This window comes from Musca domestica, unplaced genomic scaffold (assembly GCF_030504385.1).
Source record: "Musca domestica strain aabys unplaced genomic scaffold, Musca_domestica.polishedcontigs.V.1.1 12, whole genome shotgun sequence".
NCBI lineage: Eukaryota > Metazoa > Arthropoda > Insecta > Diptera > Muscidae > Musca > Musca domestica.
The window spans coordinates 6,579,161-6,605,117 of record NW_026712155.1 but is presented as its reverse complement, the minus strand read 5'-3'; the positions used below and the strand labels follow the sequence as shown (position 1 = coordinate 6,605,117).

Sequence of the window (25,957 nt, the reverse complement as noted above, 5' to 3'; positions counted from 1 at the left end):
CTGTTTCGAACGGCTGCTACGGAGAACTCCCAGACCAGGTGATGCGGTCAACCCTCGGATGCAGGAAGTCATGGTGGGAGGTGATTTGGAGGGTATTTCATCCACTAATAACCCAAACAACTGCGACGAAGCAAAAAGGGGATAAAGCAAGAAGGGCGTACAAGCGGTCAATTAGGTACTGTATGAGGTTCCTCGACCGCAACCCCATACAAATTACGCAACCCCCTACAAATTTGGATGTGTGAAATTTGAATAGAGTTGAAAGCTTATTTCGCTTTCTTTGAACGTTTTGTTTTTCAAAAATCTGAGCCCTATGTGGTGGAGGTACCAGAAGAAATTGACCGATCTGTACAAACTTTATAACAGATCTTGTGTTTATGGTAATATTGAGATGTACCAAGTCTGAATGGAATCGGATGTTAATTTTGCGTTTTATGAGCTTAATGTATATTCAAAATTTTGAGCAGGAGTGAACCGATATATCCCATTTTCACACCAGACCTTGGGTCAATAAAAATATTGTGATGTGTGTAATTTGAAAAGAACCGGATGATTTTATCGGATTTTATGATCGTTTTGGTTAATCAAAACTTTGACCCTTTGTGCGATATTGCCTATCTCCGAACTCTAAGTTTGACAATAATATTACGATGTACCAAGTTTGGATCAAATCGGATACTCGATGAGGCACGTTTGGGCGGTTCAAATGATATATACCCTCTCTAGCAATATGGACGAGGGTATAATGAAAGACTACATTCCCCATAAAATCGATATGTCAATCAGGTCGTCTTTATATAATTAATACAATGGCAAATCTTTACAAAAACATAAATAAAATAACTCAAAATTCCCAACATACCAAAAATACAATACAGCTTGAGAATAATATTATGAAAATAGTTTATCATAAGAATTTTTCAACAATGCTTGAGAAACACTTTTTTGCACAAACTTTTCTCAAATCTGTCCTTTGTTGACAAATTTGTTTTGATTTTTTTTGTGAAAATTGTCAACAAAAAATTATTTTCTTTGGTTAAAATCAAAATCACGCGAATTTAGGACCCATTTCCGGACGAAACTCTAAGGTAATGATGAATAATAAATCTGGGAATCTGTAGTATAAATTATTTCAATCTCATTTCAGAATGGAGGCGTCAAAAAGTTGCAGGAATTCAACAGAAGTGAAGAATAAGTGGAGGAGATACAGAAGCTCAAATAAGGGGAAAGAAAGCATCTAGGTATCAAGGCAACAGGATGCAGTGACAGCTGGGATGGCAATCAATGAATGAAATGTGTAAAATAATTAAAAAATGAATAAATAAATATTTTTTACCATTGAAAAAATAAGCTTTATAAAATATTACTTTCGTAAGCTTATTCTGCAATTACAAGAATAAGCTTATGATTGTTAAACAAACATTTCTCAATACATTCTCAAGATTTTCTCAAGCTTTAGGCTTATGTTTGTAAGCTTATTAAAATATTATTCTCAAGTCAATTTGGTATGTTGGGTTATTATCAAGAACAAATACAAAAATGTTTACACAATTGTAGACAATAGAAAGTGCAAAAATTAAACAAGCTTTTTCACATATAAAAACAAATTTGGAATAATAAATGAATCAAGAAAACACAAACACAACATCGCAGAGTAATCATAAAGGAGCACAGAAAACCAAACACAAAAAAATTTAAAATTTTGGGTGTATTCCCCGAAAAACTTGGCCACAACCTCTTGTCAAAGGATTATCAACTTGTTAGATTAGGAGTTTCATCTTCTTCGTCGTTAACAGAATCCACATCGGATATTTTATCAGCAACATTCTCGTCATCTGCTATACAAAACTCATTCTCATCAACATCATCATTATCATCATTGTCGGCGTCAGCGTCGTCGTTGTTGTCGTGTAATTCATTAAAGCAAGTATTGTGATTTTCAAATTCTTTACAACAATGCGGACAGGTGGTAGAGCATGTACGGAGATTTCCAGATTTTGGTGTTGTTGTTTGGTTTAGTGTAGTTGATGTTTTAATAGGCTGATCATCCTCATCAACACAATCATCCTTCAATGAGGAAGCTAATGACAATAGATTTCTACAACGAGATGAGGATTCATCGTCTTCATCGTTGTGCTGTTCTTCTTGTTGCTGTTTATGCTGATGCTGCTGTTGTTGCTTTCGCTTTAAACTTCGTACACTTTTTGCTTTTGGACAAAGTTTTAAAGTACCACAACGACGAAATGTTGAGCTGGCGTTGCTGGTATCTTTCGTTGGCGAGGCAATGTTGGAAGCATTTGATGAGGATGTTGTTGTTGATGTTTCAAAGTTATATTGGATTGCCAAGCCATCGTTCATTAGTTGATGGCGATGATGGTGATGGTGACAATGATGTTCATCATGTTCATGTTCGAGTTGACGTTGATGACAACAACATGTGCAATTTGTGTTTATACAGGTTTGTGTGCAGTTTCCCACAAAACAACAACATTTAGTAGTTTGAAAACATTGACAATCACAGTTAACATTTAAACGAGTAGAAGTAGTAGTAGAAGTGGTGGTGGAGGTGTTAGTGGAATTGGTGCTTGATAAAGGCTTTAATTTACAGGTTGGAGAATCAGGTGTGTCTTTAATATTGCAATCATGTATAATATTATTATTATTATTTGTATTATTAAGTAAACAGCAATTATTTAAACTAATTCGTTGTTTGGTTTCATTCGATTGTACTGAGGAATTGGAATTGGACAATGGTGATTGATTGGCATTTTTCAGATTAATATCAAAGTCGCGACCTTCTAGGCCAAAAATACTCCATTCTTTTAATTGTTTCAGAATATAGCATTGTTCATTTTGTGTTAGTAAAGGTTTTTTCTTTTGTCCAGACAGTTCACAGGAGTTGGTCTCCAAAAGATCTGAAGTGGATTTTGTCAAACGTTTTTGTTGTGAGCATTTTGAGGATGGGGAACTTTTTGCTGGAGATTCTTTGCGAAATGGTTGCAATTTGAAATCTTTATTTTTGGCAAAGAACTCTGCCATTTCTTTGACTTTTCCCTGGCCATAGGGTTTGCTGAATTCTGCAAACTCTAAATAGTCTCTATCCAAGAGGTTGCCCTGAGATAAAGATTTGGCTTTGGTAGGTTGTTCAGCAGCAGTAGGAGGAGAGTATTTCAGGTTATTTATGGGACTTTCATTGGCAGGGCTGACGGGGGAGGTAGTTTGAATGATTGGTGGGCAATTCTTGGGCTTAAATTTAATATTGGTATTTACATTTTGTGTTGCTTTGGTAGAAGCAGTAGTAGCGTGCAATATGACTTGATCACGATTGAGCAGAAGCTGTTGATGGTTGGCATTATTTATAAACCTTTTTTGTTGTTGCTGCTGTTGGTATTTATGAAACCCATTACGGGCTGGACTGCCCGCACCACTAGACGTCGATCTTATGCTATTCAATTCCCTTTTAGGTTGCATAGATATCTCCCGAAAACGTTGTGTAAGTAGGGGCATTTTCTCGATGGATTCGCTGGATGAACGATTGCTGTTGGAATTACTTCCACTGTCTCCACCAGATGTTGAACGATAGGAATTCAGTTCTCTTCGTATCTTTTGTATTAAAGACACTTTATCTTTTTCCTTTTCCAAAGAGGAATTGGAATCTCTGAGTAAAGATTCTCTTGAAGAGGATTGCTGATGACAAAAATTGCTTATGGCATCGTGGGTGTGGAATTTGCGATTTATGGCTGCCGTAATGTCCGGTTTATTTTCTGTGTCTTCCAAGTCAAAACTAACTGTTTTTCGTTGATTTAACAAATTTGTGGCTGTTGTTTTTTGCCGATTTGAAATAATACTTTTGCTTTGAGTGGCAACTGTTGGCAAGGGGACATAGGGTTTCTCCTCTTCAGTGGGCGAGCCATCATCAATGAATGGTATGTCTTCAGCTCTCGAAACAGAGGCAATACCTTCTTCATTTAACGGTTGATGGACTTCGGTGTAGACAAAGTTGGTAAAAGATTCTTGGGAGTTGGTTTTTGCTGCACTGGATTGTTCTCCCGGTTCCATGTACTCCTCTATATAAATGGATGGAGGTGGCGTATTATTAATATTCATATTACTGGCACTATTTGCACGTTTTCTCAAAGGAGCGGCATATAGTTGTTGTTGCGGTTGCATTTGTGGTTGGTGTTGTTGCTGATGCATCATCATGCCTCCTCCCATAGTATTGGTTAAATTGTGAGTACTCAACGACACTTCTTTACTCATATTATATAGACTGCTAGCGGAACGAGCAATGGGTCTTGTGTCTCTATAACGTGGATCAATGGGAATTTGATAGCCCATTTGACATCGTTCTTCCAGCAGTGATGAAGCACTCAAACGCCTCATGGGAGGTGAGTTTGAGCTAGTGTACATGCCAGCATACGACTCTCGACGACTACGATTTAAACTATCATCAGAAATAGAACCATAATAGCGGCTGGTATTATGACTACTATGGCGCCGCTGTTGTGGATGGGGAAATTGTAATGTTTGCATTGGAGGTGGCATTTCTTCTACATTAGGTCGGTTTGTGTTTATTAATTCGTTTATTTTTTTATTTTTAATTAAAGTTAGTTACACAATTTATTATTAAATGGCAGCATGTGAAAGGGATAGATATGTAAGTTTTTAATTAGAGATTAGTTACCAAGGTAATTCTAGCACTAAAGCTAATGGATATACTCTAAGAGAGGCTAATTTTATAATAGAAATTAAATAGGGTAGATCTATTTTCATTTTTGTTACTTACCCCTTTGGATAACCGGACTGGGTTGTTGTAAAAGCGTTGCTAAACCATGATAAATAGCTCCTTGTTTGGCAACATCCAATGTGACAACGGGTCCAGTACGTACCAAATAATCGGCAGCTCTAAAAAACGTATAATAAAGATATTAATATTTCGTTAAAATTGTTTGAATTTTATTAAGATTACCTTTCTTGGGTAATTCCTATTAGGCTTTGGCCATCTACTCGTAGCAGCTGATCTCCAGCCTGCAGACGGCCATCAGCATCGGCAGCTCCACCGGGAACAACACTCTTTATATAAATACCCAAACGATCTTGCCCTGCACCTTTGGCTGCAACAATCGATAGGCCCATGCCATTGGAGTTTTTATGTAGTTTAATAACTTGTACCTCGGGTTGAGGAAGTTTGTTGGACATGGCGCTTGAGGAACGGGCCTACAAAATCAGACATTTTAATTTGAAATAGAAAAATATAATATTATTGTTTTACTCTTATTTTACTCACATTAAATTGATGCATATACACCGTCCACAGGCCGATGGAGGTGGGTTGCGCAGCCAATCGACACATGGCCTGTTGCTGAAGTGGATTTAAAAAATCCACCAGACCTGAGGGTATACCACGCACCACATCACAGCTAAAACCATCGTCTGGCAATAGCAATGCCAAATGCAATTCTGGCGATTCTTCTAAGCGAACCTCCCGGCCATCGGCTCGTGTCAATTCATCGGCTACAGATTCAGCCATACGTATGGCTGTATCGACCAAATTTCGTGGAATTTTCTCTTGTTGTAATAAAGCGGCCATTTGCAAAGAATTCAAACGGAAACAAGAGCAGGCCAATTGTTGGATTTCCTCTACAGAGGTTTTGGGGGCTTGTAGGAATTGGGCACACTGATTGATTTTGGCCAAATGACAATCGGCAGCCAATTCTAAGCCCTGACGTTCAGCCCACAATTCAAGTAGCTGCAAACGTTCGGTCATCACCTTGCCCCATTCGCCAGTGCACATATGGGAATTGGCCACAATCTATAAGAACAATAAATAGGGGTTAAACATAATTTTGAACTACGAATTGAGTGAAAATCAAAAACATAAATTGAAAAATAAAAAAAAAAAAACACAAACTTTTCCGTTTTTCTTCGTTTGCTCACCGTATTGAAACATATCACATTGATGTAATGAAACAGTTGCGAAAACAATTGTATTGTCAGGGCAGCATTTACACGGCATCTTCTCAGCAGAGCCATGGCAGAACCTAAAACGGTCAATACCAAACCGGCTGCCGAGTCATGATCTATTGTCTCCGATAGAAATTGATTTAGGGTCTGCGATAGCTCAACTCTAAAACAGTTTACCAAATTACGAAACGCTGTCTGTACACTTTCGGCCAGCACTTCTTGTGCTTGGACCGAAAATGCACTTATGTGACGATCCGATTTGAGAAAATGCAAGAATTCCGAGGAGTTTGCCATCCAAAAGGCGAGTATACGTGGATCGGTGTATTGCTCTTGTACAACGTTGTATATAAGATTGGCGACATGATGTAAAAATATTGTTAATTTATGGGCACGTTCTGTCGGCTGGAGCTCTGGACGGTAGTGTGTTGAAGCACGATATCTGGAAAAATGGAGTTATTATATAAAAATTCTTTACATATTTTAAGAGGTCTTATTCGAATGTATATCGCTTTAAAAGTCAGTTTTCAACTTTCAGGTTGTTGAGGGAAGTTTTTCCTTTTGGAAGTCATTGGGGGTTTCTTTCCCCATAAACGTTGTTAGTAGAAAAGCTTACACCAATTACGGCATATCAAATTGCCACATTCATATAAATATCATTCGTAACACATAAAATAAATATAAACTAGGCAAATGCAGTCAAGCTGAGAAAATTGAGCTCCTTCGACTTCAAACTTTTTAAAAGGGTCTGAATAATAATTTCATATTTAATCCAATAATTTTCCGAATCCACAAGGGTTAGGTAATAAAAATTATTAATTCAAACAAAATAAATTATGAATTTATATAAACTCAGGTTGAGAAAAGTTTGTAAAATCAATATATATACAGGGTGAGATAAAAAAAACTGCAACAAAGTCAAACGCCATAACCATTTTTGCGTGGCTCGTGCTGAGTGCTATGGTGCTGAGTTTTGTTGGGCTTTAATACAGCCTCCAGAATATTTTCGCGATAATAATCGGTATTTAGCGGAGAGCGACCATCGGCTGTTATGGCGGCCCACACCATCACCATGGTCGGCGCTTGAGTTCTGGTGGCCATCCGAAGGTGCACATTTTCTGCTGACCTCTTTGGCAAGTAAACATGATCAATTTGTTTGCTGGACAACTAATATTTTCTCTTCGGAGAAAACCAAATTCGGCAGTTTACCACTTTCGGCCAAGCGAAGCAACTCGTTAGATCTTTTGAGTCTATTTTCTTCCTGTTGCGGTGTAAGTTCTTGCACTTTTTGGAATTTAAATGGCTTTACCCTGAGCTCATTTTTCAATATTTGTCGAATGAAATATTGCGATATGTTCAGCTCACAAGCCACAAAAGACACAAAAGATTTATTCACTTTTAAATGCTGGAGTGATCTAACGATAGCTACTTGTAGTTTTCCAGCCAAATATAAAGAAATCACACTATCGCGCTTGAATTCCATCACGAATAACTTTTTTTTCTGGAAAATTCTCACCAAAATGCTTTTGTACGATTGTAAACAATATAATGAGCTGTCACTGGAATAAGTTGACGAGTGGCTTAAAAATTACAGCAGTCTGAAGTTGGTTGCAGTTTTTTTATCTCACACGTATATGGCCTTTTAGGCCCTCTATTAAAAAGTTGATTGGTGTTAAATAAATAAATGGGGTCAATGGTTGAATTTCCTCTACAGAAGTTTAGGAGGCTAGTAGCAAGACCGTTTCCATTGTGGAATCTAAAGACTTAAATATTTGCTTGCAAGCTCTCCTAAAGTTAAAGTCGAAAGGGCCTTATAAAATTGAAAATTGTTAACAAACCTGGCACATAAATACAAAGAATAAACGGGTGCTAATTTGAAATGCGGGGCATTAACATCCAATTCGGTAATGATGTGTCTTAGAAAAAGCTCCTGATGTGTTTCAGGAAATTCTAGGACGGCCGGTAATATTGGCTCCTGGCCTTGGGGCTCAATGTGGGCAGCAGCTGATGTTGATGACAAAGGCATTTTGGGAGATCTGTAAAAAGAACAATAAAAAATTTATTCAAAAATAATAAAAATAATATGTAAAAGCTTTAAATATAGAAAAATATTGAGTTTTGTTTTTAGCAGACAACACAAATTATGATTTAGCGATTACTTGTAAGAAAACAAAATTATTGAACACACTTAAAAATGAAAATTATTTTTAAAATGGTTTGGCGGCTGGCAAACAACAACTGATGAGTTGATAATGAAAATGAAAAAAAAAAATTAGAGCAAACTTTCGTTTTTAATTACAAAGTGTTTAAATTGCTTGAAAACAAAATATACGACTTTAGAATTGTGTGTTTTCTGTATCAAGGAGTCAAGTAAAAGCTGTAAAAATTCATTGAGAAAAATAGTCATTAAAAGGATTTCTTATGAGTAATCTATTCAAAAACATGAACTTACCTTTCTTGACTATTGGAACCACCGGATTTTAAACTGGATATTGATTTTGTTTCATTTTCCAGATTACCTTCTAAACTTTGGGTGTCACCTCCGCCACCACCTCCACCCCCGGAAAAATTTCCATTGCCACTGGGATTTGTATTATCCGAACTACCATTGGCGGATGTTCGTAGTTTGCCATCAATCTCTGTGTGATCGCCATTGCCGCCTCCGGCATTGGGATTATGTGCATCATAATCACTTTTGTGAGTCTAAATTTGTGGAAATAAAAGTAATTATTTAAGGTTATAAAAAACTCGTGAACAAAAGTTTTCTTACCGAACTTAAAGCTCCATCCTCATCATTCCACGATCCTGGTGATGCTGGTGACCGGCTGTTGGGGGGATTGATTTCCATGTGTTGTAGGTTTTTTTTGTTTTGTTTTACAAAAATTTTAATTTCCGTCCAAATGTCGTTATGTGTATTGGTGTATGTTTATAGTGTGGTGTGGTGTGTGTGTGTGTGTGTGAGGGTGTGCGGATGTAAACGTGAGTGAGTGTCCATGGCATATGTATCGATATGTTCATGTAATGATTGTTTTTATGATTGATGTTGTTTCGTGTAGTTTTCGGTATAAATAATGCAATGGAATCGAATCGTTGGTGCAGTTGATTTTTTTTTTTTTTGATTTAATGGAAAATTAACAACAACAACATGGTGTAAAATAAAAACAATAACAAACGTGAGTTTCCACAGATGAAACATATAAAATGAAAAAAAAAGTAAAAAGAAAACATAAAATAAATTTGTAAACAAAAACATATGAGAAATTAATTAGGGCAAAGGGGTAAAATATAAAATTTGGAAAAAATGCTTTTGAATTGAAAATTGTAGATTTTCAGAAATGATAAATTGATAAAGAAACTATGAAAATTCTTAAGTTTTTCGACCTCCGAGGTAGTCTAAAGAAGAATATTTTCTCTATCAACCATGAGAAAAAGACATTCAGAAAATTTTCTGATTCAATGGAAAAGAAGCAACGCTCTGGTATTTCAGAAACACTTTTATTAAATTTAGTTGGTAGTAAGCGTAGCTCAAAATGTCCATATTCTAGGGATTTAAATTTTTGTCCCTGCTCTACCTTAGAGTTGTTGAAAGGAATTGCTGACTTGTTTCGCAAGTTATGACAGATATACGTTTTGAAAATTGTGACTCTTTGTGGGTTGGGTACTAGAAGAGGTTCGCAGGTATATATGAGTTGGATCTTGCTTTGATAGAAATACTGAGATGTACCAAGTCTGAATGGAATCATATGTGAATTTCTCGTTTTATGAGCTTTATTGATACTCAACATTTTCACTCAAAAACATTTTTATGGGGGAGGTACCAGAAGGAGTGCACCGATATTTCCCATCTTCTCACAAGACCTTGGTTGATAAATATATTGTGATGTGTGTAATTTGAAGAGAACCGGATGCTTATTTCGGATTTTTGATCGTTGGGGTTTTTCAAAACTTTGATCCTCTTGGGGGAGGTACCAGAAGGAATGGTCCGATCTCTAACATCTTAATAACAGATCTTGTGTTGATAGAAATATTGAGATGTGCCAAGTTCAAATGGAATCGGATGTTAAATTCGTGTTTTATGAGCTTCATGGATGCTCAAAATGTTGACCCTTTATGGGGTAGGCACCAGAAGGAATGGTCCGATCTCTACCATCTTTATAACAGATCTTGTGTTGATGGATATATTGAGATGTTAAATTCCTGTTTTATAAGGAGTGGACCGGTGTATTCCATCTTTACACTACACCTTGGCTTAAAAAAATATTGTGATGTGTCTAATTTAAAGACAATCGGTAACTTACATCACATTTAATAAGTTATAATTATTAAAAATGTTGACCCTTTGAGGGAGGTACTGGATGGAGTTTACCAATATTGTCAATTTTCGCACTTGACCTAGCACTCATGGAAATATTAGGATTTGCAAAGTTGGCAAAATCGGATTATTCTTTCTCTTTCTGTGCAGTAAATTATCTTCTTTGAAAATGTTGATATATTGTTGGGGAGGTACCAGAAGGAGTGGAGCGATATTGCTCATGTCCGAACTCGATCTAAGTTTTACAAAAATATTACTGTGTATCAATTTTGGATCAAATTAGATACTACCTTTAAGAGTTATCGTGTGCACCAGCCGAACGGATGGACGGACATAGCTAGATCGACTGCAAATATCCAGAAACGGCTTTGGCCCAAAGAGACCTATGGTCTAAAACCGTTATTTCAATGAGGCACGTTTTGGTCGTATCAAATAATGTATATCCTTCCTCTCTAGCCACATGGCTAAGGGTGTAAAAAAAGGGTTTTGGCGCAGAAAAACGAATTGTGAATTATTGTGCAATGCATATGATCTAGTTAATTGGTAAGATAGTAATATTGAATACTGTAGCGTCAGTGAAAATTAGGAGGCATTTCAGATTTTTGTGTCGAAGAATAAATATGTAGCTTGTCGGTTATGTGATTGTATTTGTTTTTTTTTTATCTCATTAGCCTAAGTATAAAAATGAGAAGCCTTTAACGGCAATGGAGACTGGTAGATAATGTTTTTTTTGCAAATAAATCCTTTCTGCCGAAGCCAGTTCGACGTATTTTCCTATTACTACTTCTCACTACAACCACTACAACCATATTACTTTTTCCTCTTTCTTTCCAAACATAAACAATTTTTGCTCCCATTTTGAATATTCTTAACATTTTTTTTTTTTAATTTCAAAAGCATTTTTTCCACATTTTTATGACTTTTAATAAATCAACATAAAAGTTATAATTACAACAATAAACAATTGTTTATAACAAAACACAACATAAATATGAATATTGAAAAAACAAAACAAAATAAACAAACATTAAACAGCAAACAAGCAGCATACAACAACACTTGTTAATGATTATGATTTTCAAGTGAAAAAAAAGAAAACATTTATATTTGGGTTTTGTTACATTTTACAACATTTACACACACAATTACACATATTGTTGAAGAGCGCATAAGGCACAATTTGTTGTTGGTAGACTGTAGAATGCAAACTAAAACTTACCTTTCATAGAGACAGGCCGAATCCAATTGCGACTGTGACAAGGCCAAATTGTAGCGGCCATCAGTGGGTGAGTCCACAAAACGATATGAGGCCACGCGACCAAACATTACCACGGAACCGTTCTGAAAAACAAAAAACGAGAGTTATAACACACGAATTTAAAAACAAAACTTTTTTTCTTCAAATATTATTAAAATTGATGGATTTTTTTGCACAGCCTAATGAAAATTAATTTCCATATTTGCAGAATATTAAATTAGGGGAAGCTTTGTGACACCCCCACCCGTGGTGGGATATGCAAGTATTTAATAAAAAAAAACAACAACGAGGCAACAAATTGCTCATTACCGTTGATACACACACGACGTCTAATATGAACTAATTTTAAAATTCGACTAAAAAACAAGGGGCGTTTGCTGTTCGAAACGCCTTTGTTACACAAACCAAACCAAACCAAACGACACAGATCAGATCATATGTGTGTTTCAGTTTTTTTACGAACTTTTCTGTTGTTGTTTCATTTTGGGAGAGCGGCAAGAAGTACAACAAAATAATTTCGACGCACAGTCGTTGGACAGACAATTCTGATCAAGCCCATCATGCCGCCGCCGGATGGATATTGTTGTCGAGGGGCGGTACGATAAATCGTTGTTGTCTTTGGTGTGGAGGGAGGGAGGAAGAAATTTGACCCTTCAACAAGAACGTGCTGTTAATTTACATTCCATTAATGGGTCATTAGTCAGGGTAATCATTCGAAATTGTAACCCATAGAAATGTCATGGGTTGTGGTCTCCTTTTGCATGATAATTGTGGGGGACATTTGAAATTAATTACATTTAGCACTTTCACTTACATCTGGTTGGAGGAATGTGACATGAGATAAAGGGGGAAATTAAATCACATTGTCCACGTAATTCAATCAGTTTTGTTGTTTCACTTTTCGATTTTGGAAGTCAACTGGGGACAAATGGGCGATAAGAAAAACTGAAGTTGATTGTATTTTCCAGAAGGTTTCCTTCTAACAAAGCCCAAATTAAATTAGACATTTAAGGTTCCCGAATAATTTTTTATAAGCTAACGTTTAAGGAATCCGTTAACAATTTGGTGGTATGTGGTTACAGATTAGAAAATGCATTTAACAAAACCCTATTTTTAAATGATTTTTTTTGGGGAAAAGTCTTATATAGTTTTTTCGTCTAATTTGAGATGAGGTATCTAAAATATTATATTTTGTAAAAAACAATCCCGATCCTGGCTTAAGAATGATATTTTATGGGTCCAGGCTGAAAAACTGGCTGCCTTAGTAAAGTAACCACACTTCAAAGGATTTTAAATTCAACCAATTTTGTCTACAACTTAAGTTTTCCTCCGGTGGATTATATAAAAAATTTGGTATTTTTAACCTAAAGGCATTTTTACTTGCTTCCATATCATTTGAGTTCTCCTGAAAGTGGAATGTATACAAATTTTAGGCCTGCTGACAATGTGCAAACAAGCTTCTTGGCATAAATAATATTATCTACGTATAGATGGCGTTAGCTACAAAAAAAAATCATATATATCCCCCTTATAACCCCCTACATATAGCGGTATACGAAATTCAAGTAATAAATAAAAATAAAAAGTAAAATAGTATCAGTCGGTTTTGCCGACAAATGAATACCTTGAGTTATGATTATTCAAAGTGTTGACCCTTTATGGGGGAGATTCCAAAGCAGTTGGCCCATTCGTATCTGACTTAAGACTGATATAAAAATTAAAACTTGCTAGGTTTGGACTGTATCGACTTCTTCCTATAATTTATGTGAGATATGTGCACATTTTTGGAAAATGTGAAAATATGGGTGTTACCAGATATTCCATTCCATTAAAATACTTCGATGGGTGAAATTTGAAGAGAGTTGGATGCTTATTTCGCTTTCTTTTGGGGTTTTGTTTTTCAAAGTCGTGAACCCTATTTGGGGGAGGTACCAGAAGGAGTGGACCCATATATCCCATTTTCACACCGGACCTTGGGTTAATAAAAATATTGTGATGTGTGTAATTAGAAGTGAACTGAATGCTTATTTCGGATTTTATGATCGTTTTGGTTATTTAAAACGTTGACCCTTTGTGGGGGAGGTACAAGACGGAATGGTCCGATCTCTGCCATCTTTATAACAGATTTTGTGCTCATGCAAAGATAGAGCAAAATCGGATTATCCTTTCTCTTCTGTGCACTAAATTACTTTCTCTGAAAATGTTGACATTTTGTGGGGGAGGTACAAGAAGGTGTGGACAATATGGCTGAGGGTATAAAAAATACCGTTTAAATGAAAGCCGCTATACGGGGGCTATACAAAGAAGTGGACCTGCATAAGTAATTTTAATTTTAGTACTCTAATTTTTTTTAATATCTTTTTAGATCTTCACGTAGATCTTTTAAGGTTTCAATTTGAGTATTTCTCAAAAGAGATTTTTTTAAGTTAATAATTCTTTCAAAATCAAATCCATGTGAGTATGATTGATATTTATCCTTTTGTTTTAATTTTTAATTTTTTTAATTTTTAGTTTTAATTAAAAATTAATACCAACCAAACTTATCACACCGCCACTCTCTCTTTTCTCTTGAAAAATAAAAACAAAACTTATGTAGATGGCAATGACGATGCTGATCTCTCTCAGCTGCTGGCCGGCAAATGCAAAATAACATTTGATTTTGAATTTTGGATTCGTTAATTGAATAGAAGATCCCATTGGGCTATTGGCGATGGGTGAAAGAAAAAAAAAACACTCTAAAATGCTCATCAATGTTTGGTGATGCTATGATGCTGGCCATTGCCAGTCTGGAGCCCTCACCACCATCAATCCATCCACTGGTGTAGAATTTTAAATAAAATGCCACCCCTCGATTAAGTCAAATTTAAAGCTTTTGTTTTTTTTTTATTTTGGAATTTCTTTTGTGCGTTTTTCCTATTGATGTTGTTTTTTTTTTGAATATCCAATTAAATTGTTTTAAATGTATTTTAATTTGTTGTGTTTTTTTTGTATTGTTTGTTAGTCTATGAGTCATAGATATTTGCATTATTAAATTTATTTTAATTTAATTCAAATTGGGGGGATTGATTAAAAGAAAATCAGTAAAAAATATGAAAAACATTGAACAACATCTCTCTCTCTCTCTGTAATGGAGTGTAATATAAGGGAATACTCCAGGTTTAAGAGAGATAAAAATAATTTAAAAAACGTTGTAAATGTATCCAATACCAATGTAGAATTAACATAAGAAACAAAAACATTGAAACTGCTTACTTTGGTTCTTATTTTTCAGAACTCCAATTGCTTTTAAATATTTCTTGTCTAAATCAATAACAACAAGCCGTTCATTGAGAATGGGGAGAGTGTACCTTACCACTACCAATTTATATATTGTGAGCACCTCTTTTCTAACTACATTTATATGACGGTGTTGGATTCTATTTGGGGAAACTTCAAAGCGGTTATGGCGGCATACATCTCTTCGCGGTTTCGAGAGCTTTTCAAAATTTTCGATTTATGACAAAATAATTATTAAAAATGTCTATTTTCGATATATTGAAACGATCAAAATATATATTTTCCAAGTGTATATATATATATATTTTTTTTAATTTTCCTAAGTGTATCCATTATGACACAGATATTCCAAAATTGGATCAAACATATTTGATTTATTTTGATGGCTAAATTGAGTTTGCAATTTTTTCTTAGCTATTGTTTTTGTAAAGATCAATGAACCGTAAAGCGAAAATTTATGGGAAAAAACAACAACAACAAATAACGATTTTCAATGCAAAGCATTTTGGATAGAAAAAACGTCATGTCAACCAAACTGTTTTTGATGAGCCATGTGAATTATATGTGAAACTTGTCTAACTATGGGAGGGAGAATTATTGAAACGGAAATTATGGGAAAAACTAATTTCTTTTATAATAGGCAAATGACAACAACACGTATTGGGGATAAATGAATTCCGCATATTGTACTTATATAGCGTGGGAGAACGAACAAGCACAGCACACCTTTTTGCTGAATTGGAAAATAGATGATTGTGGTTTATAGTTTATTTGGGGTTTATAAAAAATAACTTTACAGAATCAAAAAAGTATTGAAAAGATTCTGTTGGATCTGTAAACAAAACCTGATTCCGAAGGCTCCAGACTTGCTACATCGTAATATTCTTGTCAAACTTACATCGAGTTCGGAGATATGCAATATCGGCCCACTCTTTCTGGTACCTCCCCCCACAAAATGTCAACATTTTCAAAGAAAATAATTTACTGCACAGAGAGAAAGGATAATCCGATTTAGTCCAACTTTGGAAATCCTAATATTTGAATCAGTGTGGGTTAGGTTCGAAGTTCTGTTAGGTTCTCGTACCTCCGTCACATCCGATTCCATTCACACTTGGTACATCTCAATATTTCCATCAACACAAGATCTGTCATAAAGATGGTAGAGATCGGACCATTCCTTCTGGTACCTTCCCCACAGTGTCAAAGTTTTGAATAAACAAAACGATCATAAAATCCGAAATAAACATCCGGTTCTCTTCAAATTACACACATCACAATATTTTTATTAACCCAAGGTCTGATGTGAAGATGATCTATCCCTTCTGGTACCTCCCCCAAAAAGGGTCAAAATTTTGAACGTTCCACTTTTAGGTATAGTACCTATACAAGGGTATAATACCCCTATTTCAGTTTTTTTGTTTTAGTCATGTTCTCCATTTAACTTCGCCAAATGTTGACATTTTGAGCTTTTTCTATGAAGAGGATCTACTAGCAAAACAAGATCAATACGGGTTCACGTTTTGACACAGCCTTTATAAAAGGAAATTCCCTGTTAATAGCTATTGCGAGGGTTTTGGCCATATTTTTTATAGCCATATTTGAAAAAAGACTACAAAGACCCTCTTGGTTACGCGTTAGATTATATGTATAGAAAGCCACTTGAATGAGGAATAACTGGTATCCTGTGTATGGAAGATAAATCGGTAGCATCTCGTATAAGGCCGCTCAAGTATTCTTCAATATATTGAAGATCATTTTAGTACATTTTTATAAAAAAGACAAATTAAGTGGCCTTAAATAGCTAGAAGACTACCCAATTGGTCAGCTATAAATAGAAGACCACTCCCTCTAATAATAGACCACTTTCTTTAGTAGTAGACCACTCCTGTGGCCCCTTAAATCGTCAGTTATTTAGAGTAAACCACTTGAATTATATTTTATCAGCAGAAATCCACTTCAGCAGTATTATTTGTATTAAGGGTCATTTGAGTAGTCTCCTATCTGCCGATGACCAAAAACCACAAACGTTTAAATATGCTATCCGAGGATCTTGCGCTTTCAGAAAGAGGTTTCCCCTCCAAAAATATCTAATTAATTGGAACCATTCATGCGTGTTTTCCCATCATTTCCACTTAAATCATACCCCCGGAGAAAATAATACAAATTGTTACACATTAATGTACTACTATTTGTTAATGTCCATGAACTTGGACGTGGACAGGAGTACTAAAACTTTGCGTGCCACATAACACTTAAATGTCAGTACAATTAAACATCCTACACTAAAATCGTTTCAAACAATGCGTGATCACACATCCATTTTCGGCGGAAGGAAAAAAGATAATTTGAATTAATTACGGAAAAATACCAAAAAGTTCAAGTGACATATTTGAATAACAGAATTTCCATGAATTCAGGAAAAGTACTCATCAAAGCCTAAAAGTATGCATCACACATGAATTGTCTGTGTGTGTTCCATTTAGGAAAGGAATATTTGTTTGTCCTTTGACATCCTTGGTACTTGCTTCTCCACCATGAATTCCCAATATAAATTTACTTAAATCTCAGTTGCTAAATTAAATAAATATACACATTTGGTCCCCTCTCTTCCAACACACACTTTATGCTCGTTTTATAGCTCTTACGTTGTGAAAGTGCCAAAGTTTATGCAATATTTGTCAAATGATGTAAAGCTTTTAACGTTTATATAAAATTAATGTTCACACGCAGCACTCACGCATGCATAGCAACACACACAGAGACACACCAGCACCCTCATCCGCACATGGCGAGGATTTTCCCAAAACCACATAACACACCACAGAAATTTCACAGGTATGCAGTAGTATCACAGCTTTTCACTTATCACTTAATCCCGTTCTCTTGCCGATGTCATTCACACTCTGGCTGATGACACCCGTCCGCCCCAACCATTAAGCATGCTCCCACCCAGATAATATCCATAATTCACTTTACTTTTTCTCGACACAACAAACAAACACATAAGGGAATTTTTAAGAGGTGAGATTTTTCGTTTCGAGTGACTGTTGATATTTACTCACATGTAATATTGTCGGCTGTGATATGTGATGTCCATTCACAAATGTCAAAGCATCGGCGTGTAGTGGTGTTACAGTACAGACTCCCTCCACCAATGATATGAGACAGTGACGTGCCTGAATTGAGGGGCCGAATAGCTGCAGGCAATTTGTATTGGCTGAACCGACCTGTAGGAAAAGGAGAAAGACAAGAAAAAGAAAAATAATTAAAATTTGATTTCAACTAGAAGAAGTCGTCAGAAAATCGTAAAATATACATAATTAACAAAATTTAAAAATTCATTGAAATCCTCTATTCGATAAGATAACAGTGGCATTTACGGAATTTGTAACGGTCGTCTATACATACACTTAAAGTTTTCTCTACAGACACCTTAACAGTCGTCTATTCAGATGCCTTAACAGTCGTCTAAACAGACGCCTGACATACGTTCAACAAATGCTTTTACAGACACCTTAAAAGTTCCTAACAGACTCTTAACAGTCTCTGAACATATGCCTTAACATTCGTCTATACAAATACCTTAAAGGTCATCAATGCAGACTCCTTAACCGTCGCCTAATATATTCTTAGCAGGTGTCTTTACAAATGCTGTAATCATCGTCTAAAGATACACCAGTATAGTCGCCAAACAGATCCTTAACAGACGCCCAACAGATGATTAACGGTCGCCTAACAACTTTTTAACAGTTGTCTATACAATTGCCGTAAAGGTCGTCTATAGAGACGCGTTAATAGTCGCCTTAAAGACCCATAACAGTCGCCTAACAGATGCCTTAACAGTAGTCTGACAGAAATTTTAAAAGTTGCCTGACAAACCATTTACAGTCACCCTGCAAATGCCCTAACATTTCTCTATACAATACCATAAAGGTCGTTTATACAGACAACTTAACAGTTCTGTATAGATACGTATGGCAGCGTCTTAAAAGTCGCCTTACATACCCTTAACTGATGCTTTAACAGACGTCTAGATGCCTTAACAGTCGTTTAGATACCTTACCAGTCGTCTATACAAATGTCTTAAAGGTCGCCTAACAAACTCTTAACAATTGTCTATACAACTGCCGTAAATTTTGTCTATAGAGACGCTTTAAAATTCGCCTTACAGACCCTTAACAGTCGCCTAACAGATGTCTCAACACTCGTCTAGCAAAAACCTTAAAAACTTGTAAACAGACCGTTTACAGTCGCCCAGCAGATTTTTTAACATTCCTCTATACAATGCCATAAAGGTCGTTTATACAGCGTCTTAAAAGTCGGCTTGCAGACCCTTAACAGTCGCCTAACATATGCCTTAGTAGCCGCATAACAGACGCCTTAACAGTCGTCTATACAAATGCTGTAAAGATCGTACAGACGCCTTAACAGTCGCCAAACAGAGACCTTAACAGTTGTCTATTCAAATAGCGTAAAGGTCGTCTGTAGAGACGCCATAACAGTCGCCTAACAGACCCTTTTTAGTCTGCTAACAGACTATTTTACAGTCGTCTTAACAGTTGCCTATACAAAAGGATGTCCATACAAATACCGTAAAGGTCGTCTAGAGAAATACTGTAATGGCGTCTGACAGACCCTTAACAGCCGCCTAACAGCCGCCTAACAGACCCTCAACAGTCGTCTATACATTGAAGTATAGGTCGTCTATATAGACGACTTTAACACTCATCAGGCACCTAAATAGAAGCCTAACAGACGCCAATAGTCTGTACCGAGAACTAGGAAGATACTGTAACGGTCGTCTAGGAATATTTTTTGAAATCGTCCATACTAGTACCTTAACATTAGTACAGGCTCCTTAACAGTCATTTGCTCTGGCGCCTTAGCAGCAGCTTATAAAGTCGCCTTAACATCCATACATAACAATTGCCTCCTTAACAGTAGAAAAATGTAACAGTCGTATGCAACTTCCTTTCATGTGACCTGTATTAATTCTCTTCTTATTGTCCTACAAGTCCACTTTAGAATTCGTCTATACTAGTGTCTTAACATCAGTACAGGCTCCTTAACAGTCATTTGCTCTGGCGCCTTAGCAGCAACTTATAAAGTCGCCTTAACATCCAAACTTAACAGTTATCTTCTTAACAGTAGAAAAATGTCGTAACAGTCGTTTGCAACTTCCTTTCATGTGACCTGTATTATTTCTCTTCTTATTGCCCTACAAGTTCACTTTAAGCTTTTTCGTACTTACCTCAATGGGATCACTTCCCAGCTTAATACGTCGACCTCCATCTCCGCTGTGGGTAACTTCCACAAGCATTGGTCCCTCACGATCTTGCGATATATTATTGGCGCCATTGGCAGCACCCAAGGGTTTCTTCTTACGTCTTCGTGGCTGGGAATCTGCCGGACGTCTTCTTACATGGAACATTATGGAACCTGGAAGGAAAAATAAAAAAAAAAAAACGAAAATTAATGAAAAACACTTTTCAAAACTAATTTCCAAATTCAATTCAATTACGTGTCAAATTCATGTTTTCAATTAATTTTGGGGCATTGCAAAATTTCAAGAAATCTTCAATTCTCCCGTTGTGCGTAATCTCACTGCTGGCACGAAACCGAAAACCGAGAAGTCTTTACAAATTGAGCTTTTCCATTCGACTAATAATTCTAAGTGCATTTTTTGTCTTTGGGGAGAAAAAAATCTATCGAATGAACACACAATGCAAAAAAAAAAAAAAAAAAAACAAAAAGAACAACAATAACTGGCAAAATAACAGCAGCAGCAACTACAACAACAACAATTGACAAGCATCAAAAATATCTTCAGAAGTTTAGCTTATTTTAATGGGAATTTTGTACAAAAAACAAAAGTGGAAGTGGAAAAAAATTGAATCACATCCAATTGAAATGTTTTGGGGATAAGTTGGAGAAGACAGCCGTGAATGATAATCTCTAGAGGGTAAGTAGGTGCTGTTCAAATTAGGCTGGTGAAGAGCGGGAGTCATACGAGTACATTTAGGGGCTGAATGTTGATATGGGGTAGCCATTTGTAATATTATAATTTGTATCCATGAAACTAGCTCGGCTAATCTTTAATTAAAAATTATAAAAAGGCCTCTTAAAGCAGTACCCTGTATACCTTACCAATCGCCATACAATACTCCTTACCGGTTTCAAAATCTTCCTCCAAAATATCAGAAAATTCATTGTTTTTTTTTTCAATAAAAGAGTCCAAATAGTACTCAGTAAATGCTTCTTAATATTTATCTAAAATACAACTTAAAAGTCGCCCAAATTCATCTAACAGTGCTCTGAAAGATATTATTAATAGACGTCTATATAACTTCAGAACAGAGTTTATAAATGACTTTCTTATGGCTGTCTTCTAAATAACCCCCAAATGATTTTCTTTTGCTCTTAACATTTATTTAAGAATTAGGGTTTACAACCGCCTAAAGACACTTTTAAAACCATTTTTGTCCTCCAGCAAAAGTTCTTCTACAACGCTCTTAAAACTGCTTTTATAGTCCCCCAAAATATACCGCCAATAAGCACCTACAAAGACCCTTGACTACCCTCTATACAAACACCCTTACCAAAGTTTGTATGTAAATAAAAACCTTCAGCCTTGTCTGTCAATCCCCTCCCGGCTGCCTCTTCAATTCATTCCAATGTCATCCATAAAACAATGGTAATGTGTCGCATCATCAATTTTAAGTTTTATTTTTATTGAAGGTTATGTTCTACTGGACTGAAATAAAAATAAAAATGCAGTTAAATCTGAACGCGCTCACACACATACTAACTAAACAATAAAAAAACCTAAATCCGTACTAATCTCGGCAAAAATCCATTGAAACACAAAAACCCATTCGACAACATCTCTCTCAACAATAATGGCTTTTAGAACTACAATAAAAAAAATAAGAGGCGTTAGGTCGGAATGTTATGGATTTAAATTGCCCATAATATACTAGTATTAAATACAGATTTATTTGCTAACGCCACAAAAACAGAAATATTTCAAAAGTATATTGGGGTGGAGCGAAGAAAAAAAATTAAAATATGAATTTTATTGGGAGTGGACCACAGAAGACCATTGGTTAGGAGTTTACACCACAGCATTGTATTTAGACTATTGGCAAAGACTATATATACAGGGTGAGATAAAAAAACTGCAACAAAGTCAAACTTCATCATTTTTACATTTTTTTAAATTTTATTGAATGAAAGCAAAAAATGTCGGAAATAGCATCAAATTTTAGAATAAGTTTAGATTTGTTCGAATTGGTCATCTTTGGTATGAATTATGGCCTTCAAATTGCCAATGAAACCGTAACACGCTGCCCGAATATTGCTTTGGCCCATTCTCCGCGATGCGCTTGCTTGAGGTGATAGACCCTTTGATATTTTTTAGTGCCAACCTTCCTTTCCAAAATACTCCAGACACAATAGTCCAACGGATTGGTATCCGAAGATTTTGGTGGCCATTGTGCGCTGGAAATGAAGGGAGGAACCTCATTTTGTAACCATTCTTGGGTGGCCAGTGCTGAGTGCGATAATGCTGAGTCCTGTTGGAGTATCCAAGGTCTGCGGCCAAAATGTTTGCGTGTTCAAGGCTTTAATACACCCTCCAGAATATTTTCGCGATGATATTCGGCATTTATTCTGATGCCACGGTCGATTAATACGAGCGGAGAGCGACCATCGGCTGTTATGGCGGCCCACACCATAACCATGGCCAGTGCTTGAGTTTTGGGGGCAAACTGAAGGTACACATTTTCAGCTGACCTCTTTGGCAAGTAAACACGATCATTTTGTTTGTTTACAAACTGCCGGACAACGAATGTTTTCTCATCGGAGAAAACCAAATTTCGGCATTTCAACACTTTCGGCCAAGCGGTGTAAGTTCTTGCACTTTTTGGAATTTCAATGGCTTTACCTCGAGGTCATTTTTCAATATTTGCCGAATGGAATATTGCGATATGTTCAGTTCACGAAACATTTTTCGACCACTGCGACGCGGGTTTCGATCTTTACTTTTCGAACCATTTCAGATGATGTTGCTGTTTTCTTCCGTCCACTTTCTTGACGTCGGGCTACGCTACCAGTATCACGATAATGTTCTGTCACTGTTGGACGAGAGGCTTAGAAATGAGAGCAGTCTGAAGTTGGTTGCAGTTTTTTCATCTTGCCCTGTATGGAATGTAAATGCGACTGTAAAGACGACTGTAAAGACAGCTGTTAAAGTGTGTGTAAATACGTATATTGAGGCGCCTGTAAAGGCTTCTGTATCGGCGACTGTTAAGGCGTCTGTATAGACCACTGTTAAGCCGTCTATTAAGGAATTAGGAGTGAGCTCACAGGAAGTTTATGTTAAGCGTCTAAAGAGATTTGCTGCGAGTCAAAGTCTATCGAAGCATATACTTCATGGAAGAGTGCTACTCTGGACTCCTTAAAATTAATTTATGAAACTTTTATTTTTTAATTCCTTTCCAATTCCAATTCTCTATTTTCTCCATCCCAGTGTCAGATCAAATATTCACCTCTCTCTCGCTCTCTCTCTCTCTGTGTGTGCATGGTCAGTTCAGTGGAATTTTTATAACAAAATAACGACAGGAAAAAATCCTATAAATAATACAAACATAAAACGTAGAAAAATTTTGTGAAAGCACACACACACACATGTACACATAACACAAAAAGTAAACAATTGTGGGTATGTAAATGAAATAACGAAATTTTTATTTGGTTTTCCCTTCACATGAAGGGAAAACAAAAAACGAAACGTATGTGACCAAATAACGTCACACCAATGTCGTAAAAAAAGTATAAAGTTCAACAAAGCGTAAACTTTGTGATGTAGAATATTTGGAGTGGAAGTAAAATACACACACACACATACATTCAATTCCTTGATTAGTTTGGAAACTGTTACAGAATGTAAAAAGGTTGAATAAAAGCTCTTTAAGAGAAAGTAAAATAACTAGTGCAGTTGAAGGCGAAGTATTACATTTTAAAGAAAAGAAAAAAATAAAGAAAATTAAAATAAAAAAGAAAGCATAGTTTATGGGGTATAATTCTTTAAGGATATACTTTAAGGAGATCTACGAAAGCTTTATTATTATATGCCATTAGAAATTCTTCAAGGTTTTTTTCAATGTTCCAATTTTAAATGATTTAATTCATTCCAATTTTTTAAAGAAAAGAAAAAAAAAAATAAAGGTAATTTAAAGAAAATAAGTAAGAAAACGTTAAGTTCGGCAGGGCTGAACTTTTAATACCCTTAGGGTAAAGGAAACATTAGAACCCATTATGATCCTCAAATACCAATTTCTAGACATATTAATGGAAAAATGTGGCAAAAACCATCAAAACACCAAATATCGGGAGATACCGCTATATGGGCGCTATACCAAATCGTGGACCTATATATGGAATGTTTCGCCACCGGAGCTAGAAGCCATTATGACCAACAAATGTCAATTTCTACCCTCCATCATTTGGTACAAATTTGGCAATTTTCAAAAAAAAAAAAAATAAAATAAATAAATAAATAAATAAAATCCGTTGAAAATCTTAAAAATAATTATTTATATTTAAAATAATAATTAAAAATGTCGCCGTATATTAGGGTCTATACGACGTGGACCTGCATATGCAACTATTATCATGAGCTATTACAATATTCAAATGCGAAACTTGAAAAAATCTGTTTATAATGTAGCTAAAATCATCAAAATACCGAATATAGGGAGGTACCATGGGGGTTATAAAACGTGGACCTGCACAGACAATTTTCTGGCATTGGCTGCAGTAACCATTATAAACTTCAAATACAAAATTTAAAATAATTCCGGTACATAATGTTGCTAAAATCATCAAAATACCGAATATCGGGGGGTACCGTTATATGGGGGCTTTACGAAGACGTGAACCTGCATAGACAATTTTCTGCCACAGGCTGTATTATTCATTACGAACTTCAAATACCAAATTTGAAACAATTCCGGTAAATAATGTCGCTGAAATCATAAAAATACCGAATATCGCGGGGTACCGTTATATGGGGGCTATACGAAGATGTGGACTTACATGGCCGATTTTTTGTCTTTAGCTGTAGTATCCATTACGAACTTCAAATATTAATTTTGAAACAATTCCGGTAAATAATGTCGCTAAAATCATCAAAATACTGCATATCGGGAGGTACCGTTATATGGGGGCTATAGGAAGACGTGGACCTACATGACACATTTTCAATACCAAAAGTCCTGCAGACATAATACACATTTGAGTAAAATTGTGTCAACCAACTTCATTTCGTTCGGAAGCTAGAGTGATTTCCACAGACGGACAGACAGATAGACGGACGGACATCGTTACGTGGATATAGAATATTATGCTGATCATGAATATATACTTCGAGGGGTCTAAAATGTATATTTCGAGGTGTGGTGGAGGGTATAAAAATAAAGCCTTTATGGGATATAATTCTGGCCCTTTACATTTTAAGGGCATTTATGAAAGCCTTATAATTATAGACCATTAGAGATTCTTTAAAGCTATTTTCAATATTCCTATTTTCCACACTTTAATTCGTTTCAATTTGTGTTTTCTTAATCAATTAATTTCTTCTATTTTCCAACAATTATATCAAATCAAATCACAGAATTACAAATTATATGAGAAAATATTTTTTTATTCAATGTCATGTCTGATTACATTTCAATTTCGCACACACACACACGCAATACCAGCAATGTGACTGATGTCGATGGCAATATTCGAAAGAAGAGAAAATGAATCCGAACCCATGACAACACACACACATACACAATTACACATGTGAATTGGAAAACGAAATAAAATCCCCAATAGCAGTAGACTAGTTGGCATTTTAACGGAGCTGCTCCTGGAAAAATGCAATATCTGAACCGAGTAGATTTGTCACTCATGTGACAGATGGAGTAAGGATTGGATAAATTGCAAAGGGAACTAACATATATTCTTACTAATGAGGATTGGTGGATTTTTCCAAAACCATGGTATTCCCTGCCTTACCCCCTGATAAACAATACCGTCTTTCTCCACTGATAAGTAAACGTCGTTTTTATAAAAACAACAATTATTAAATAAAGCCAAAT

The 25,957-nt window shown here is 35.8% G+C and overlaps 1 protein-coding gene across 8 annotated transcripts in view; it reads right to left on the bottom strand.

The window, feature by feature from the left end:
* LOC101892464 (afadin) overlaps positions 1–25,957 on the bottom strand; it is a 176,688-nt gene that overhangs the window by 7,159 nt on the left and 143,572 nt on the right. For 6 of the 8 annotated variants that reach the window (XM_059118130.1, XM_005190640.4, XM_005190641.4 and 3 more), the window contains 10 exons: positions 20,059–20,246; positions 17,870–18,034; positions 11,493–11,614; positions 8,732–8,786; positions 8,414–8,664; positions 7,800–7,997; positions 5,938–6,403; positions 5,288–5,812; positions 4,970–5,217; positions 4,787–4,905 (listed from right to left, as the gene is read on the bottom strand). In XM_059118130.1, the coding sequence (XP_058974113.1) occupies positions 4,787–4,905; positions 4,970–5,217; positions 5,288–5,812; positions 5,938–6,403; positions 7,800–7,997; positions 8,414–8,664; positions 8,732–8,786; positions 11,493–11,614; positions 17,870–18,034; positions 20,059–20,246 (2,337 nt within the window). Of the gene's footprint in view, positions 1–4,786; positions 4,906–4,969; positions 5,218–5,287; positions 5,813–5,937; positions 6,404–7,799; positions 7,998–8,413; positions 8,665–8,731; positions 8,787–11,492; positions 11,615–17,869; positions 18,035–20,058; positions 20,247–20,328; positions 20,357–25,957 lie in introns of those variants that run through there. The other 2 variants (XM_059118132.1, XM_005190642.4) reach the window with 2 other exon arrangements.